At 38.2% G+C, this 17,061-nt stretch overlaps 2 protein-coding genes and 1 pseudogene across 3 annotated transcripts; 1 reads left to right on the top strand and 2 right to left on the bottom strand.

The window, feature by feature from the left end:
• Positions 1-1,366: 1,366 nt before the first annotated feature.
• LOC132177746 (glutathione S-transferase U17-like) lies at positions 1,367-2,953 on the bottom strand. Its single transcript, XM_059590189.1, has 2 exons — positions 2,598-2,953; positions 1,367-1,877 (listed from the first exon to the last, which is right to left on the bottom strand). The coding sequence occupies exons 1-2, from the start codon at positions 2,913-2,915 to the stop codon at positions 1,500-1,502; spliced, it is 696 nt and encodes a 231-aa protein (XP_059446172.1). The 5' UTR covers positions 2,916-2,953; the 3' UTR covers positions 1,367-1,499.
• A 1,894-nt stretch (positions 2,954-4,847) lies between these two features.
• LOC132178443 (HIPL1 protein-like) lies at positions 4,848-8,004 on the top strand (annotated as a pseudogene).
• A 900-nt stretch (positions 8,005-8,904) lies between these two features.
• Positions 8,905-14,872, bottom strand: LOC132177745 (pentatricopeptide repeat-containing protein At1g05670, mitochondrial). Of its 2 annotated transcripts, XM_059590188.1 has the most exons (4): positions 14,734-14,872; positions 11,158-13,640; positions 9,769-9,959; positions 8,905-9,645 (listed from the first exon to the last, which is right to left on the bottom strand). In XM_059590188.1, exon 2 carries the CDS (start codon positions 13,525-13,527, stop codon positions 11,278-11,280), a length of 2,250 nt encoding a protein of 749 aa, XP_059446171.1. In that variant the 5' UTR covers positions 13,528-13,640; positions 14,734-14,872; the 3' UTR covers positions 8,905-9,645; positions 9,769-9,959; positions 11,158-11,277. The 2 variants fall into 2 exon arrangements, with proteins under 2 accessions (XP_059446171.1, XP_059446170.1); XM_059590187.1 differs by lacking the exon at positions 9,769-9,959.
• Between the last annotated feature and the right edge of the window lie 2,189 nt (positions 14,873-17,061).

The following is a 17,061-nucleotide window of genomic DNA, read 5'->3' as shown; positions in this document are numbered from 1 at the left end:
GCCATTTTACGGTGATAAATATTAATATTTTTTTAGATTGAATTGAAAGAAAATTTTTCAAATTACTTTTAAAAAAATTTGTGTCCAAAACCACCTTGCCAGGTCATGGACGTTGGGCCATGATACTAAGAACGCTATCGTACATGACTATTCATGCACGCCAACTTCTTTATTTATTTTTTTAATAATTATAATAATAAAATAAAGTATTTTATTATTTTAAAATATCAAATCACTTCGGTGTGATGTTTAACGTCACCCATTAGACGTTTGGTTGCTTACCAAGTTAAGACTTAAAGGAAGTCTTTGCTCTCTAATTTAGAACTTTCATTATTGGACGCTTACTAAGTTAAGATTGAAAGGATGTATTTCTTATAAAATTTGGAACGGGAGAGGATCCGATTCTTTTATAGAGTAGATTTGTCCTTTCACATTGCCCAAATTTGTGTGGCGAAGATCTAATAGTATTAAATGTTTGGTCTCTTCTTGCCAAATGGGGAAGCGAGGGGCACATCAAATGCTTCATTTCTAATTCATGTATAGTGTGTTTGGCAAACAACATTGCATTGTTTATGTCTGGTGAAGAAAAAAATGAGTAATAATTAGCATAGAAAAGTAAAAAAGTAATATTGAAAAATGAAATATATATATATATATATATATATATATATATTTTGTAGTGATTTTTTTTATTTGAATAGTGGTAAAACAGTAAATGACGTGATATAAAAAGTGAACGATGTAGTATAAAAGTGAGAATGTTTTGATGTTGATTTTTTTTTTAGAATAAAATGAATAATATCTAAGAATGTTGATGCAAAATGGGAAAGTGATCGCTTATGCATCCCTTAAGTTGAAGAATTATGAGCTCAACTACAACACCCAAGTATTAAAGCTAGCTGCAGCAATCTTTGCACTAAAAATATCAAGACACTTTATGGAGACACGTGAAATTAAGCCTATTCCAGTTCACATACTAGGCTGGCAGCCTGTTTTCTTCCAAAGGGAGTCGTGAAGACTAGAAACTCTTTGATGTCCGCAAACCATAAGAGCATCAAGTATTTATTCGTACAAAAAGAGTTAAACATGAAACAAATTAAGACAATGTTTGAAATTAATCAAAGATTGCGATTTCTTCATCAATTACTACTTAACAGAGCAACCCTTTTCAATTAGACCCGATGATATCACGAGCTCTGAAGACGACCATGGCTCGGATCACCGAAGGTAGCTTTTATTCATGGCCTTTGTGCAGTGTAGTAACAAACAGGGTATTTGGTGTTAACGTTATTAAAGTTTGGAGTGATTCAAGGAAACCCAAAACATAATAAGAAGTTATAAGGAATTAGTCGGTTCACACTTGGAATGTTCAGAGGATGCCAAATTTATTCTTCATCAAGTTTTTCAGTCACCACCACACAAACAAAAAAGCCATTCCTAGCAAAAGGAACAACATCACACAGGCCATCAGCTACTTCTGTGATCAACACAGAAACCTATTACTTAGGAGGAGGAGCTCCTCTCATTTTGGCCATGAGAACCTTAGAGAACTCCGCAAGCTTCTCGGTCTCTGGCATAACACCTTTAACAGCAGCATCGGCACAAAACCTGTCGGCCCATTTCGCCAGCCCAGGAGTCTTGGCTTCGTCGAGCAGCTTCAGCCCATTCGTCTTCTCTGTCACCCTCAGCCAGCCCAACATACTCCCAAAAGCAATATCCAGGAGCCCAATTCGATCTCCACCAAAGAAAGCCTTCCCTTTGCTACACTTCCCAAAGGCTTCCTCCAAAAGCGCAAGCGCTTCAGCCACTTGCTCCACCACCGCCTTCTTGGCTTCCTCTCCTTGGGCGGCCGAGATGCCTCTCATGGTCGGAAAGAACTGCACCCATTTGAATTTCATTACGAGCGAAAAATGATATGATCTACCAAACCAAAAAAAAAAAAAAAAAAAAGCCAAGAAGTTAAATTCAATTGGACTACGTCCCATATCAAACAAATTAATTCTTTTGGTGCAAGTGTTAATAGTTTGTTTCTTTTAGATGTTATCGAACTTGATAGAACTCATAGAAGTTACCACCGGTGCCACCTTCCTCTCCTCGTCGGCGACTCCGTCCACCGGCTGCCTTGTCGAAATGAAGTCGCCAATTTTATCGGAGCAGTAGGCGGAACACCCCTACCGTTACTGATTTGGCCGACACCCACCTCTAATTCTCAAAGGGTCAAGGCAAAACACCAAACCACGCCGTAAAAATCAAAGCTTGAAAACAAACAAACACTTGGTGTTCGGTTATCTCACTTAATTCAAATAACTACACCATATATTTTAACAACAACAGATCTAATGAGTAGTTGAAGAATAACGATCGTCACCATCATAAAAAGTTCAAGCTAAATCTCATGATTCAACTACTTCTCACCTACCCAATTCTTCAAGTAGCCAATTACAGAGTTTTTTTTTTTTTTTTTGGCACTAAACAAGTTATGGGTGTGACATCAAACACACAAGCAGAGCCAACTTTACTTAAAAAAGAAGGAAAAAGAAAAAGAAGCAAAGCATTAGGGAGGGGACTAATCATTATCACTATCAAAGAATCAGTACCTTGTCGTCGACATAGGCAGCCCAAAATCGTTGAATAGCACGATCGTACGGATCAGAAGGGAGGATGGAGGGAGCGGAGGTCCAGACCTCGTCAATGTATTGAACAATGATGAGGGACTCGCAGATAGGCTTGTCGGCGTGGATGAGAACGGGGATTTTCTTGTGGACGGGGTTGGATTGGAGAAGAAGCTGGCTCTTAGATCCAAACGTCTCTTCAAGAAAATCATACTCAACAGCTTTGATGTTGAGGGCAATCCGGGGCCTCATCACAAATGGGCTCGGCCATGCACCCAGAAGCTTCACTTCACTTTTCGCCATCACCAATCTATTTGTGTTTGAGCTTGTGTGAAATGGATATTAGATATATATATATATATATAGGCAATGAAGTGCTCACGAAATATGTGTGGATATGGTACCGGTACGTTACACGTGCAGAGAACATTGAAGGGTAGATGAGTTTATTGCGTGGCATTTATTTATGCGGTTATTGGACCATTTCATTTGGTTCGACGCGATATTTCTTTCTCCTTGGAAGGAGAGCGTTGGTGGCTTGTGTGGCTGAAACTGCAACACGGCTGCTCAAATAGCTCCCATTCATAGGCGCCTTTTTCTAAGTACTACTACTCGTGAGTCAATTTTTTTTGGCTTAATTTGTAATAAGAGAATGATGCATCAAAGTGGAACTTGCAAGTAAGTAAATTACACAAAAAGCACCGGATCTTTACCTATTCTCTATCACTCATAATCGACAAAAACTATTCAAGCATGGACAGCACTAAGATTACTCAACTGGGGTTGCCTTGCCTCCATTCAAGACCCTTGATCAACTGTTTGATGACCCAAGAGAAGGGATTTCTGTGGAAGTCCATAATGTCTTCTGCAAACGTTTTCTTTTTCTCAAACAATTTAGAAATGGATTCTCTATTTCCTCAAAAAGAGACCAAATTAGCTTATTTGAAATAGGTTTCCGAGTTCCCAAGAGGTAGTTCAATCGGCTAGGGACCACGCCTAATGAAGCGGAGGTCACTAGTTCAAATCCCCCTCCCCCTCTTGTGCGGACATCTCAAAAAAAAGAAAAAAAAAGAAATAGGTTTCCGAGGGACCCAAATGGAAAAACTGTAATATCTTGTTGGAAACCGCCACCATGCACTACTACTGCTATTGGTTGCCTTTCTTATTTTTATTTGCGCTTCTTCTTTCGTTTGATCAACTTCCTGTTCTTTTAACCCACTTGAAAGCCGTGTTCCTTTATTTTTTCTTAACCAGTTGGGTCCATTTGCTATATTTGCGACTGTATTTGAGCAATCTTTCCCTTTCATCATATCAAAAGTCTTATGAGTAACAGTACTTATTCTCGATTAAAGCATGTAATAAATTGGTTTATTTTCATATTATAAATGGTCCTGTAATGTGCGCCCCACCCACTACATACACTAACGAGTCAACTGAACTTTTGAATTGTTGCATTGTTTGAGTATCATTTCCATCACAATGCATGATAACTAATAAAGTTTGCACATCTTGTCCTCTCTGATCCCACGTCAAATTGTTAGTCACTGATAACCTCACCATATCTGCCCATATCTTTAGGAGGTTGAAAAGAAGGGTTAGCTGTTTTCGGTTCTCTTCTTGTATTTTTGTCTTGGGAGGATGAAAGATTGTGTTACTATCTTCGTTTTGATTTATCACTTCCTACTACTTCATTGCCCTTCATCTTCACTTCCTTTATGCACTGATTTAAGTATATATCTCTTCCTCTCTTTCTAGTTTGTGTATATGATATCTGTGTTTGTGTTACCTAATTTGTGTTTGCTGATCGAGCTCCCTTTGTTTGGTTTAAACTTGTATAGGGGCACCTCTCATTCCAAAGGCACCTCTGGACTTTTGTCCTAATTACAATGGAAGTGTGTGCTGTGACTCATCCAAAGACCTGAAGCTGCAGAAGCAATTTCATGCAATGAATATATCTGATCCTGGCTGTGCTGCTCTCATGAAATCAATACTCTGTGCAGTAAGACCCTTGTCAACCCTGTTATACTCTGTGCAGTAGCTAAAGCTTCATATGTTTGGTTGCTCATTATATGAAGCGCACAGGCCATCTTATAGCCCATTGTCCTAGTTTAACATATGATAAAATCATTGAACTTGATGCTGCTATAAAATGCCAAACCTGTTATATGGAGGTGAAAGTTTTCGGGGCTCACTACTGCTCCTTGATGTCCTGAAATATGTTGTCTCCATGCTGCCATGGATGCAAATTATGCTCCAGGTTTACTATATATATTTTTTTATATACTATTGTTCCGCATGCTTGCCTTTGTTTGGAATCCGAGTAGATACACATTGATGTGCGCACAAATAGTATAAGTACCGATTCGTTTACACAATCTTTTTCTTATTATTTTAGTTGTCGGCGTCTAGAAGCTTTTGGATTTGTCCAGAATTATGCCTTAAAAATGGGCTAATAGCATTCAAAAACTTATATATACATGGTTAGCCTCGGGTAGAATTTGCCCTTCAAAGAAAGAAAATAGTGCCTAAAAACTTATATATATATAATTAAGATTGCACTCAATTGATGTGCGACACTTAAGAGTTATAATATATTACCACGTTCCATAGCCGACATCTATGACGACCCATTCTATCAATATTGATCCGATGATAGTGCTCTTTTCGTGGCTCTACTCACCTATGAGTATTCAATGACTTAATATTGTGCTCATAGATACTACCAAGATATTTTAATCTAACTTATAGATCACTCCCTTCGGCACTTGGCTACAAAATCGCAACCCATTCGATCCCAATACTCAGTGAGCTGTGTCTGGTCCCATACTCGACTTGATACTGATTTTGATACCAAATTATGCAAATCACAAGTAGAATTTACCCTTAAAAACTCCCTCACAAAGAAAAAGTATTCAAGAGCTTAAATACATATAGTTAAAATTACGATTTTATCATGTGAGACACTTAGTATTTTGTAACAATTCTCTACTATTTCAGCTATCATAGTAAGTATACTATAACATTGGATCCAGTTTTGAATGACAAGATTGTAATAATCAGAAAGTTAAGACGTTCTGGACTTTTATTATTTGCAGAAGTGTGATCAATTCTCAGCTCAGCTATTTAAGGTTGAATCGGGATCTCGAGCAGTTCCTGTTCTTTGCAGCACCCCTCTGTTGGTGAACTCATCGCTGTCAAACAAGGCAGCAAGTAGCTATTGCTCAGCCGTCTGGGATGCATGCCAAAATGTATCTATATTGAGTTCCCCTTTTGCCCCTTCATTACAGGGTGGAGGTGGAGTACCAGTGGATTCTAGTTCTTCCAAGCTGAACGAACTCTGGCAGTCAAAAAGTGTTTTCTGCGATACATTTGGTGGTTCTGATTATGGATATTCAATATGTTTCGATGGTGAACCAGTTTCACTTCAAAAAAATAAATCTGATCTGCTTCCGCCAAAGGGCATGTGCCTCGAGAAAGTTGGCAATGGGTCTTATCTCAACATGGTTGCCCACCCTGATGGGTCTAACCGGGCTTTCTTCTCTGAAAAATCAGGCAAAATTTGGTTGGCCACCATACCTGATCAGCAAAGTTCAGGAGGTTCTTTGGAACTTGATGTGTCCGGTCCATTTTTAGATTTGACCGACCGAGTCTTCTCTGACAGTAGCTTTGGGTTGATGGGCATGGCTTTTCATCCCAACTTCGCCAATAACGGCCGTTTCTTTGCTTCCTTCAACTGTGATAAGGTCAAGACACCACGATGCTCTGGAAGGTGTGCTTGTAATACAGATGTAAACTGTGATCCTTCAAAGGTTGGTCCTTTTAATGCTGCTCAGCCATGCCGGTATCATAAAGTTATTGCAGAGTTCACTGCCAATGGGACCTCATCAGAACCTTCCTCGGTAGAGATCTATACATTTTCAGTTATTGCATAAAAAACATGACAGTAGCTAACCTTAAAAATTCCCAGGGAGACAGTGCCAGCCCATTGGAAGTGAGAAGGATTCTTACACTAGGCCTTCCATTCACATTCAATCATGCCGGCCAGATTCTGTTTGGACCTGCAGATGGATATTTATATGTTATGATGGGAGATGGAGGAAAAGGAGGTGACCCTTTTAATTTTACCCAAAACAAGAAATCCTTGCTTGGAAAGATTCTAAGGCTTGACATTGATAACTTACCAAGTGGGTATCTGAGTTCTGATGCAGTTATCCTTTTATATATGAAGATATGATTTGTTCTCATCTGGGCTTGTTGTCATCTAATTACAGGAGCAGATGAGATAGGTGACCTCAATCTATGGGGAAACTATTCTGTTCCTCGAGACAATCCTTCTTCTGAAGAGAAGGACTTGCAGCCTGAAATCTGGGCTCTAGGATTAAGAAATCCTTGGCGCTGTAGCTTTGACTCACAAAGACCTCTGTACTTCATATGTGCAGATACTGGGCAGGTTCATAGGCTAAATTACTTCTAATTATCGCCTGCTTTTTCCTTTGTGATTTTAATAACAGCAACAAAAATACACTTAGCCATATATCTTTGATTCTTATGTTGTCATAATCCTAAAGGATCATTATGAAGAGGTAGATATAATCACGAAGGGTGGGAACTACGGGTGGAGTGTTTATGAAGGCCCCTTTCTCTACAACCCTGAGCAGTCTTCTGGAGGAATCACTCCTGCTAACTCTATCCATCCAATCTTTCCTGTGTTGGGTTACAATCACTCAGACGTAAACAAGAAGGAAGGGTCTGCAGCAATCTCTGGCGGGTATTTTTATCGTTCCTTGATTGATCCGTGCATGTTTGGAAGGTAAGAAAGCACCCTTTCTGATTCCTACGTAAAATTTTGCAGAAAACATTTGGTAGTAACAATCTTAACTGTCATTAAATGTTCAGTTACCTGTATGCAGATTTGTATGGCAGTGCTCTTTGGGCAGCTGCTGAAAGCCCTGAAGATAGTGGAAATTTCACTACTACTAGGATTCCTTTCAGCTGTGCTCCTGACTCTCCAATCCATTGCAGCACCATAGCTGGAAATTCTCTACCAGATTTGGGTTTCGTATATTCGTTTGGGGAGGATAACAGGAAAGATATTTTTATTTTAGCCAGCAGTGGTGTGTACAGGGTAGTTTGTCCAAGTCGCTGCAACTACACTTGCCCGAAGGAAAATGTCACTGCTGTTATCTTACCGACTCCTCCTTCTTCGAGTGGAAACCAGTTGACTAACTCGCAATGGGTGCTCTTTCTTCCTCTCTCTTTTCTAGGCATAATGTTGTAATCTGAAAACGATTTGAGAGTGCATGGATGGAGATATGGAGAACTTGTCCAGCAACCGAGGGGTGTCTCTGCCAATAGGATCAATCTTCCATTCCCACAAGTGCCATTGGTTTAAAAGGGTCAAGATTATCCAATTCTGAGGCTTTGTTTCGAGTCACGAGGGCAGCCTTTACTTCACCTACTAAAGGGTTGCCTGAGGAGATTTTCTCTATCCAAGCATAACGAAAATTTCCATTAAAGTTTCAATCAATGGCAACACAAATAGAAAAACAATCCAAATTTAATTTAATTTAATAAAATCCAAGGGAGAAAGTTTCTAGGGTTCTTGTTTTATGCTTTCATTAGTCATGAATTGCCAGGCATTCAGGTGATCTCTGTGAAGTTTTTTTTACTTGGGTAGACAACTAGATAGAATCAATGGGAGAATGCCCTTGGACGACCTTATTTCGGAAAAGCCAGATTAATTAGATGCATAGCTATCGCTACAAAAAGCAAAAAGGTGTGAGATTCAGAAGAATGAATGTTAAAGAGGGTGAAATTCGAGGAGTCCATAGGCAAAGGGGGTTCCCTTTATAAGACTCCGCAAAAGTGAAAGAAATAAATGCTCATGTGTTTTAGGCTCCAATAAACATAGAGAGCATAAGAGATCTACTCCAACTATATGAATAAACTAGCCCAGGGTCGATTTTACTGGAAGATTTCTCCAAGCAACTTTCCCGATCAACATCTTTATGAAACTCTCATGCTAGGTTAGACAGAGGCCCTCTATAATTCCCCAATCCTACAGGAGTCCACTCTTTTTGCTATCCTAGATGTATTTTCCAATCCAAAGTTTTTATATAATGGTCCAAGGAAAAAATTCAAAGGCCATGCCCAGCACTTGATCATTGCATATGATAAGAAAAACATAATCCGTACTTTGAAACAAATAAAAAATACATAACCACTGTGACAGAGGACACCACATTAACTACTATCCTCTCGGTATAACTTTAGTAAAAGATCAAATACTCACAACTTTTAGACTGCTACTCCATTGCAGGCGGCCTAAACTTGCCAATTCCGGAGGTATGTCAAGTCTACAAACAGACCATGGTGAGATATCATAGGAAAAGGATCATATAATATACACAAAAAAGTATAACCAAAATCAGTAAGAAGACAGATTTAGCACACAAACTGTTAGACCTTGCAAAAACCGTGTCAGCATAATAAAATATTTAGGGCTTGTGTCACATAGAATAATACAAAATTAAACACCCCACCTAGAAATTTTTTTGGATGAGGTACACAAAATGGATTAGAAGATGGCTACAAGACAAGATGCTTTGCAATGAAGTGCCAGATTTTGTACAGAGGTATTGGATATTCAAACAAAGGTATGGCTCATTGTGAGACCGAGTTAATGGTCATACTGTAATAAGTGGAGTATCTTCAGTTGAGAAGGAGCTCCAGTCGATGAACCATCTTTTGCAACTACCATAAAATTTTAAGGTACTCTCCATCATTGCAAATGTACAAGTCAGAAGATCAGAAATGAGGGTCACATAAGTGACGTAAAAGACACTGGTTTATGGTCAAATTGACATTTCTAGTCCAACTCATCTGCTTTTGCTCTATAATTTGCCCTTGAATTGTCCATATTTTTCATTTAAACGGGTGACGCCTAAAACCAGCTTCAACTTCTCTTCTTTGCTAAATGCCTTCGCAGCGGCTTTATCTAGTAACACCAACTCCTACAACTTCACCAAAATTCCTGCATCCATTCAAGTGTGATAAGAACAGGAGAAAGAACGACACTAAACAACAGTTTAAAAATGAAAAAGAAAGCCACATTCAAACAGGAGACTAAGTTGGAGTGGGGTTGTAAATTGGCTACCTTTATTACTCTTTAATGTGGTGAAATTCAATACAAGGAAATCATCATTGGGAACACCACAGTGAGATAGCTTATCTGTTTTTATAATAACTATATTCCACAATTGCTCAGCCAATCTACTCCCAAACCAAATTTATAGCTTGGGTGTCATAAATGTGTTGATCACCTGGGTAGTAGTAGGGATGGTAACCCTGTAAACAACCACATATTGAAAGATCATGTAATTTTAATGCATCAAACATCAGTGAAACACCATGCTTTGGTGGTGCAAATTATTCAAGTTGGATTAAAAAAACGACAAATGAAAATATTAAGATTGACATCAATGTCAAGTCCGGTACAAAACTATAGGTAAATATTGGAAGTACTCCGTGTAATCATTGAATCAATGTTTAGAAAGTGTTTAGACTAGAGATCCCATCCCTCACCTGTACGATCCTGGATTGTGAAGGCATTGTTTTACATCCCTTATTGAGTTAATGGATTGTAAGGATACTCTGAGCATATGTTAAGTCCTTAATTAGTCATGTACCAGATAGAATTGAACTTTATAAATGATTTTAAGGAACTCTGATGGTATCTATGATTGATATAGTGCAGTTATGGCAAATGCTTTCTTTGAGCCATTACAAATAGTATCATAGCCTACTTAGAAACATCATATGACGTTGGGTACTACAATGCAACACAAGCCCAAACGATGAAGTCACAGATTTGAGCAGGGGAAATAGTAATACTTTGGATTATCAAGGAAGTTTCAAATCCCACATTAGATTGGTGAATAAAAAGGTGGATGCATGAATAAGATGTTGAGTGATGTTGCCCAAGCCCTTTGTGCATTTATAAATGCTTCAATTGGTTTGAATAAAGAGATGGATGCATGAATAAGATGAACTTAAAAATGAAACTATTATTGTTTCGGCATTTGTACTTATATCATCTATGAAAGCAAACAAATGGCGATGGTTTAAATGGCTGGGGAATCCTGTAGAAAAAATAACATTGTGAACTCAAAAACCCTAGAATTTGTCTTTTCTTCTGTCAAGTGGGGATCCAAGTTCCCACTAAATTTTAAACTACCAATAACGGGCGAGTGCACCTACACACGTGCATTATTGTTGTTTACTAAGCTTTGTGTGCGCATGTTGCCATTTGGAACTAGTCAGGCTAATATAGGATCTTTCCACCAAAGCCCAACTTGAAATAACAAATTCCAATACCAAAATTGCTATGATAAAATTATAGGAATAATATCAATGTCATGATGTTCATGAATGCCTGACACCACAGCATTTAAACAGTTACTAAGGATTGACTACTTGTGCAGTATATGTGCTATAGATCTAAAGAAAATGAAATCTATTGAAGAAGCACAAATATAAAAATTACCATGATTCTGGGTAGATTAGGTTAGCATGTCATAGGATGCCACCTCACAAGTTGACGCAAACCAAAATTGACAGTTTTTATCCACAATAATCAAATCAAAGTACCACCAACAAAATCCAGCTAGGTCTGTTCATTCTCACTGTTATCCACTAGACATTTCTCGATAGCTTCATCACAAAGCTCAAGAGTGATTTCCATGTTCCCTTCTTCAAAGTTCATATCAATAAAAATGTTGTATATTTCTCTCTCTGCAGTCAACCCATGTTTTCTCATCTCTTCAAAAAGTTCCCTAGCCTCCATAAATTTCTTCCTCTTATGAAAACCTCTGATAAGGGCATTGTAGGAACTAGCCGTGATATCAAATCCCTTCTCTACCATCTCTCTGTGCAAAAACCATGCCTCTTTCATATTCCTTGCTTTGCAATGCCCTTTTATTAAAATGTTATAGGTGTTGCTGTCGGACATTACTCCTTGAGCACCCATGCTCTTATAAATCTCTGTTGTGGCACGCATGTTATTTCTAATACAGTGCTGCTTCAAAAGAAAATTATAGGTGGTGGCATTTGGCATTATACCCTTCTCCAACATCCATTTTAGTAGCCTCTCACCATCTTCCAGCATTCCTGACATACAAAATCCATTCATGAGCACATTGAATGTCACAACTGTAGGTTGGAGACCTCTATCCAGCATGTCCCGCAAGAGCTCATGTGCCGTAGCCATCTCCCCCATCTTACAATAAGCATCCATGAGGGTGGTAAAAGTAATTGTATCAGGATTCAACCCAGCCACCTCCATTTCTTTCATCAGATTTACAGCTTGCATTAGATTTCCAGCTTTACAAAGACCATTAATAATTGAGTTGTAAGTGCATACATTCGGTTGAAGGCCCTTTCCACACATCTCATGAAGAAGTTCATTTGCAGTGCCTACCTCGCCTCTTTTACAAAGGCCATCAGCAAGTGCAGTATACGTGACAACATTTGGGGTAAGCCCTTTCTGAACCATCTGATTGTGAAGAGCAAAGGCCTCTTTCATCTCACCTGACTTGCAATAACCATCAATAAGTGTTGTGTAAGTAACTTCATCTGGTTCCAACCCTTCACTAGCCATTTCAAGAAAGAGCTTAACTGCTTCCATCATTTTTCCACTCTGACAAAACCCATGAATAATAGCAGTATACATTATATTATCAGGAACAATTTTCCTAGCCCGCATTTCATCAAACAGCCTATATGCAGCTGGAACATTTCCCAACTTACAGAAACCACTGAAAAGAGTTGTATAGACCACATTATCTGGAAAATTTCCCTGGTTCATCATCTCCCTGAATACCTTCTCTGCTTCAACTACTCTACCAGTCTTACACAAAAGAAGTATTATGCTGTTGTAGGTATAAGGGTTTGGCTTCACTCCCTTTGTTTGCATTTCTTCTATCAGTTTCAACACCTTTTGTAGCTCCCCGACCTGACAATAACCGCTTATTATAGTACTATAACTAACTACATCAGGCATACAGCCCCTCAACTCCATTTGCATGAGTAAATTGTGGGCTTCTTTTATTTTCCCTAATCGACAAAGAGAATGAATTATGATATTATATGATGCAGTATTCCAGCAAACACCCACTGCAGGATATTCATTAAAAACCTTTATTGCTATCTCAGTCCCATCAGAATTTGATAGACGAGTAAGAAATAAATTACAAGAAGCAACAGAGATTACTACCCCATACTTCAACAATTTGTCAAAGAGTTTCCCCGCTTCATTAAACATCCCAGCTTCAACAAGGACTTGAAAGAAAATATCAAATACATATGGATTTGAACCCCAGTCCTTATACGTGTATATCAAACTTTCAACAAAGTGAGAGTATGCAAGACCAATATCCAAATTGGGTTTTGCCCAAAAATCACAAATAAGCACATGAGCCATTTTTAGATCCTTTGATGCGACAGCAATCTGAACAACGGCACAACGGGCTTCTAGTGTTGGGTCTCTCCGTAGGCACGCCCATTCAAAAAAATCCAAAACCATTTTATAGTTGTTCTTAATGTTCTTGAGAACCCAAATTAGGTGGTCATGCCTGAACTTGGATTCAAAAGGCTTTAGAATGCGGCGGAAAGGCTCAGAGCGGCGTAATTTTATTGCATTCGAGATCTGATGGACAAATTCCGAGTCTTTGATGGTAGGTTTTTTGGGGGAGTAATCAGGAAAAGGTCTAGTATCAGCTGAGCCTAAGGTGGAGTATCCTTGGCTCAAACTTCTAAAACAGAAGAGAGGCAAATAATTTGAAGCAAACCCCAAGAGTGACTGATGAGAGATGAATCCAAAACAATGGTCTGACAAGTAGATCGGGCACCTTTTCATGTCTGTCTGAGAAACCCATCAACACAAGCTTTGAGGATCTCTTGTCGATACTGCAGTGGCTCTCCTCCGTGTAGAAGAACCACACCAAAGAGGCCTCCTCATCAGTACATCACCTGCATGAGTAACAATTACTTGATACTAAAATCTGGACAGTGCATATATATGATACAGCAGAAATACGGCATGTTAGTCACCCTATCCCCAAATCGATTTTATTTTCCCGTTCATCATAATTATAACATGTTTAGATGTAACTAGCAACTTTATTGACTGCAAAATTAATGAGCATTTCAAATATTAATTCAATTACATACAGATGGTAGTGTGCTTATTACTTGGGCAAAAATAAATGGCAAGAAATATTGAAATTTGCAAAGAGGGAACAAAGGTGATATCAACACACAACAAAATGGTCATGCATATGGTTGTTTCTGTCCAAAAGAACGAAAAATAATAAAAAAAATTTAAGTGTTCATTGCACTGTCTGCGCGAAGGTAACAGAGTAAACTGTCGCAAGGTGTTTTTTTAACAATATATAACAATCTGTTCTGAAAGCTCGAGAGGCCTCGGAGCACAAACTTTTAGACATTAAAAGGTGATCAGTTATCCAACCACAAACCTGCGAAAAATCTTAGCAAAACCTCAGAGGTAGTACTGTAATTCCTAACGTATACAAAACTAAGGGTATAGACTATCGACCTAACAAAGAACAACACATTATTAGTCCCAACGTACTAGGATTTAGGCCCGAAGCTTAAAATTTCGCATAATATGAAAATTCCAACCTTAAAGTTATGGATTTGATTGGACTTCTTTTTTCAGGCATATAATCTTAACCAGCTTTTGTAATGAGGTTACAGGATTCCAAAAGCAAAATAATACTTTATAGAATGGTGTATTGAAACTATTAGTACCAATACTCAAAAAAACAAATTGAGCCCATATGTAACCTGTCACTGAGCTCCATGAAAGTATGGTTCTCAGGCATTCTATCAAACATCGCTTAGGCAATCTCAAACAACTATACTGTAACAACCCAGCATCCCACAGTCTTACCAGACAGGAACCCCAAGGTTATATCGCCCATTGAACTTGTTTCTTAACGTAGAAACTGATGCAAATAATTTAGAGAAAGCGAAACCCAGTGTAGAATGAAGAAGACAAGGGAAACCCACTGACTAGAAAGGCGCACCAAAGCGATCGTACCTTGAAACCGAGAAGTGGCGGAAAGCTCAAGCTCAAGCACAAGAGCTTCAATTCGAGATATACAGTATTTGCTTCTGCTTCAGGAGGATGACATGGAAGTGGGAATGGGATATGCATTTGAATTAGCAGTGGCTGTTCGGTTGTGATTGTGAATAAGCAGATCTATTATTTATTTATTTTTATCTATTCAAAAGAGTAGACCCCGGATAAACTAATTGTGGCTATCTTATCTGGACGTGATTATAGTAACACCTATTTGTTGAGAGTTGCACAAGAAGGGCCACTGATCAGTCCCACCAGGACATCAATGGGAATCCAAGGCGGCTAATACTAATCAAGCATATATGGGGATTCTCCATTGCGGAGATTTAAACCCACGCCCTAACCACAATTTATTTATTTTATTAGCCATTCTATCAAACATTTTTTCACTATTTCCTTTTGCAAATCTAATAAATTTACCATTGGATTTGTGGAATTATTCGAGTCCCACAAAAATTTACAGGCAAATTTCTTCATTCACTATACAGAGATAGTTGAAAAATGGTTAAAAGAATAATTTTTATCATTTCTTTTATTTTATTAATATTTACAAATTAAAAAATAAAATAATAATAATAATAAAATTTTTTAAAAAAAAGAGTAGTGGGGAAACTATAGTTTTAGTCTCCGACCATTACTTAAGACAAATGCTATATAGCACGTTTATATTCCATAATTAATCACAACAACGCAAATATGATACTCCCAATTAACTCTTTATTTATTTTTTTAAAACAAATATTAACCTAAGAGTTAATTATAATTGGTATATCAGTATCATAGGATAGGTATAATATAAAGGGTTAAATATCTTATTCCCTTGTGGTTTAATTTATTTATTTTTTATCATTTAAAGTTTACTTTTTATCATATGAGATATCTCTAATTTGCCTAAAGATAGATATAGTACTTCCGTCTAAATTTGACAAAACATCATGTTAGCACTAATAACAAATTGCCATGTGTTCATATAATTAATTAAAAAATAATAACTTTTTTAATTAAAAATATTTAAAAAATTATATTTAATTATTATTATTATTATTTTAAAGTTTGGGGGTGGCTCCTTAGCCATGGGGGTGGACTGGCCACCCCCATTTAGCCGGTTTAGGGGTGGCCATATAGGGGTGGTTCAACCGCCCTTTTAGGGTTGGTTTTGGCCACCCCATTTGGGGCCTTTGGGGATGGCCGAACCACCTCCATAGGCCGTGGGGATGGCAAGCCACCCCCAACCCGGCCATTTGGGAGTGGCCGAGTCACCCCCTTGGCCATATGAGGGTGGCTCGGGGGGGGTTTGGGGTGGTTTTGGCCACTTGCTACCCGCAAACCGACTAGATAGTCCAAGCCAAAATGGCCAAGGCCACCTCCAATTTTTAATTTTTAATTTTTTTTTTTAATATAATTTTTATTTTTTATTTTTTTTTAAAAATTAATTAATTATATGAATACATGTCAATTTGTTATTGGTCCTGACGTAGACGAAGGTATCATCTCAGTTAAGCGTTTGGCAATATCACGATTTGACCTTTAAAATCACATTTTAGTCTTTAAAATTATGTGTAATCAAATCGTAATTTAAAAAATTTAATCCCAAACAATTTATTTTTTACAATTTGATTTAAAGTCGCACTTTTTGTTTATGAAATCTAAATTTCAAACGCACCCTAAATTTAGACGGTTGAAAAAATTAGAAGATATCATTTATAGTGTTTTTTTATGGCACCTAGCCAAAATACAAAAGCAATATGCCAATTTTTACCCATCACCAAGCTCACTATTTTATTAGCTACTCAAAATTTGTTTTTCTTATTTTATCAACTAAAATGGTTGCTGTGATTTTCTTATTTTACACCCGCACCAAAAATCACAGCAACCTTTTTGTCTCGCTCTACGATTTTCGCCGCCACAACAGTGTCTTCAAAAAATAGAAGAAGAATAACACAACCCCGTCTCTTGTTTCCGCCGGCGCCGCTTAAAGACACAGACTTGCCGTACATGTCTCTCTTGTTTGGCCTGCGAAGGGTTTCCCAATCCTTCAACACTTCAATACGCCACCGTTCCTTTACCCATCGTCACTTCACTACTCAATCTCCCACGGCCACGGGCCGAGTCGTGTTCGTTTCCGCCGGAGTTCATGAACGGCAGTTGCAATACTTTTACTCCGCAAATATCAAAAAGGGTGGCACCCTTGGCCCTGCCACTACGCTCTCCCCAATCCCTTTTAAAAATTGGCACGGCGAGTTCCGATTCTGCAACGGCTTGATCTAATTTTCCGTCCACGGTCAG

This window comes from Corylus avellana, chromosome ca4 (assembly GCF_901000735.1).
Source record: "Corylus avellana chromosome ca4, CavTom2PMs-1.0".
Lineage (NCBI taxonomy): Eukaryota > Viridiplantae > Streptophyta > Magnoliopsida > Fagales > Betulaceae > Corylus > Corylus avellana.
The sequence above is the reverse complement of the archived record's forward strand: the minus strand, read 5'-3'. Positions and strand labels throughout refer to the sequence as shown.